This window comes from Galeopterus variegatus, unplaced genomic scaffold (assembly GCF_000696425.1).
Source record: "Galeopterus variegatus unplaced genomic scaffold, G_variegatus-3.0.2 Scaffold1274, whole genome shotgun sequence".
Taxonomy (NCBI): domain Eukaryota; kingdom Metazoa; phylum Chordata; class Mammalia; order Dermoptera; family Cynocephalidae; genus Galeopterus; species Galeopterus variegatus.
In genome coordinates, this window is record NW_007727385.1 from 82,238 (window position 1) to 84,117 (window position 1,880).

General features: G+C 56.4%; 1 protein-coding gene across 1 annotated transcript in view; it reads right to left on the bottom strand.

Moving 5' to 3' along the window:
- The window catches only part of KCNC3 (potassium voltage-gated channel, Shaw-related subfamily, member 3), a 13,332-nt gene that overhangs the window by 6,228 nt on the left and 5,224 nt on the right, over window positions 1-1,880 (bottom strand). Inside the window, exon 3 of the mRNA XM_008576025.1 lies at window positions 1,748-1,873. Within this exon, the coding sequence (XP_008574247.1) occupies window positions 1,748-1,873 (126 nt within the window). The remainder of the gene's footprint in view (window positions 1-1,747; window positions 1,874-1,880) is intronic.

Here is a 1,880-nt window from a genome sequence, read left to right on the forward strand (position 1 = left end):
GGGGGGGGGGGGGGGGGGGGGGGGGGACGACAAGGGGGGGGGGGGCCCCGGGGGCCACCGCAAAAATTTGGGCCCCGGGGAGGCGCGGGGGGGGGAGGGGGCCGAAACCTGCTCCTCTGTGTGTTTGGGTACCCAAAAGTATAGAAGGGGGCCCCGGGATCGCTCTTCTTTCCCCCTCTTTCCAACGCCCCCCCGTTTTGAACTGTTCCCCCTCTTCCAACACATTCTCCCTAGGAGTCTCTGGGAAAAGGGGAATAGTACGAAGAATCAGGGGGCAGGGTAGCCATTTAGCCTGGGAAGTTATAGATGCTTGAGGAAAGTTTTTTGGTAGAGATGGAGAGAGCTTTGGGGAAAATCTGGAATTTTTGAGAGAGATAAGTCTGGATTGTAGGCTCTTTAGTTCACTTTGGTGGAGAGGGAGAGGCTGGGGGACCCAGTCCTGGACTTTTGGACAGACAGAGCTTGAGAAAGGGAGAAAGAGCAGAGTTGGGATGGGGGGGGGCGGGGCAGGGGGAAAGATCCCAAGGCAGAGTAGAAAGAATTGGAAGCTGTTTTGAGAAGAAAGTTTAGGGGCTGATGACTTGAAGGGGGTCCCAAGGTTTGAGGTAAAGTTTTGGAGCAGGAGGGAAAGTCACTTGACAGAGTAGGAAAGAGGTTAGAGGGCTTTGGATGGTGGGGGCGGGGTTACCAGAGGGAGAGAGTGGACTGTGTAGTTTAAACAATGGAAGGGAGAAGCTGGGGGAATCTGTGGATGAGGAAGAGCTATTCTAGAGGACATATGGGGGTTCTGGAGAGGAAAGGCATATTACGGAGGTTCCAGACTTTTCTGGAGACACTGAGGAGGAGGAGTGAAAGGTTTGGGGGAAGTCCAGAGCATTATGAAAAAAATCTTTGGGATGGGAATTGGCATGGAGCTACAAGAAGGGACGTGAACAGGGTGAACATGGGCTTCCATGAGAAAAGACTCAAGTGTTTCAGTAAGGGGGAGGGAAGTGTTGGAAGTACAGGGGGGTCCAGGAGGCTCTGAAGTTGGGGTGGGGAAGTCTTCTGAGACTTTGAGAGCAGAAAATGGGGCAGGAAGTAGGAGGGAGGTAAAAAATAACCAGGAGATTCAACCTTGGAGAGAGAGATCTTCAGGGAGAAGGGCCAAGGCTGAATCAGGGAGGTGTTGGAAGAGCCTGAGAGACTGAGAGTTGAAGAGGGGCTCCAGAGAGTCTGCAGGGAGCGGGGAAGGTGAGGGACAGTGTTCACAGGGCCTACGACACTTTGAGGGTTGGGAAGGGATGTCTTTTGAGGGACTGGGGATGGTCCAAGAAACTGAGAGCTGGGGAGGTGTCTTCTGAGGGTCTGGAGGGTGGCCAAGAGTGGTGAGAAGGTTTGGATGTGCTCAGAAGATTCTGAGGGCTGGGGAAGGTTTTCTGAGAGTCTCTGAGGGGTCCGGGAAAGGCGAGGGTGGAGTTGTTTGAGAAGCCTGGGAGGAAGTTTTTAAGGGTCGTCTAGGGTGGCATGGAGAAGCAAGGTGAGGTTTAAAGGGGTCTGCGAGATTTTGAAGATTGGAGAGACGTCATGAGAATCTGGGGGATGGCCGAGAGAGGGGGGTGTGTTCAGAGGAGTATGGGAGACTCCGGGTTTAGAGACTGAGAGGCTTAGAGAGACCAAGGGGGGTTGGGATGGGACGCTCCTGAGGGTCTGAGGGCGCCTGGAGAAGCGGGGATGAGGTGAATGGGGGCTCCGAAAGCGCGCTCACCCTGGCGGCCCGCGACGAGTAGGGGTCCTCGAAGAGCGCCCACACACGGGGCTGCCAGCGGCGCCACCACGTGCCGCCCGCGCCGCCCGCGCCCCCTGGCGGCCCTCCGGCGCCGCCGCCTGCGTCCTGGAAG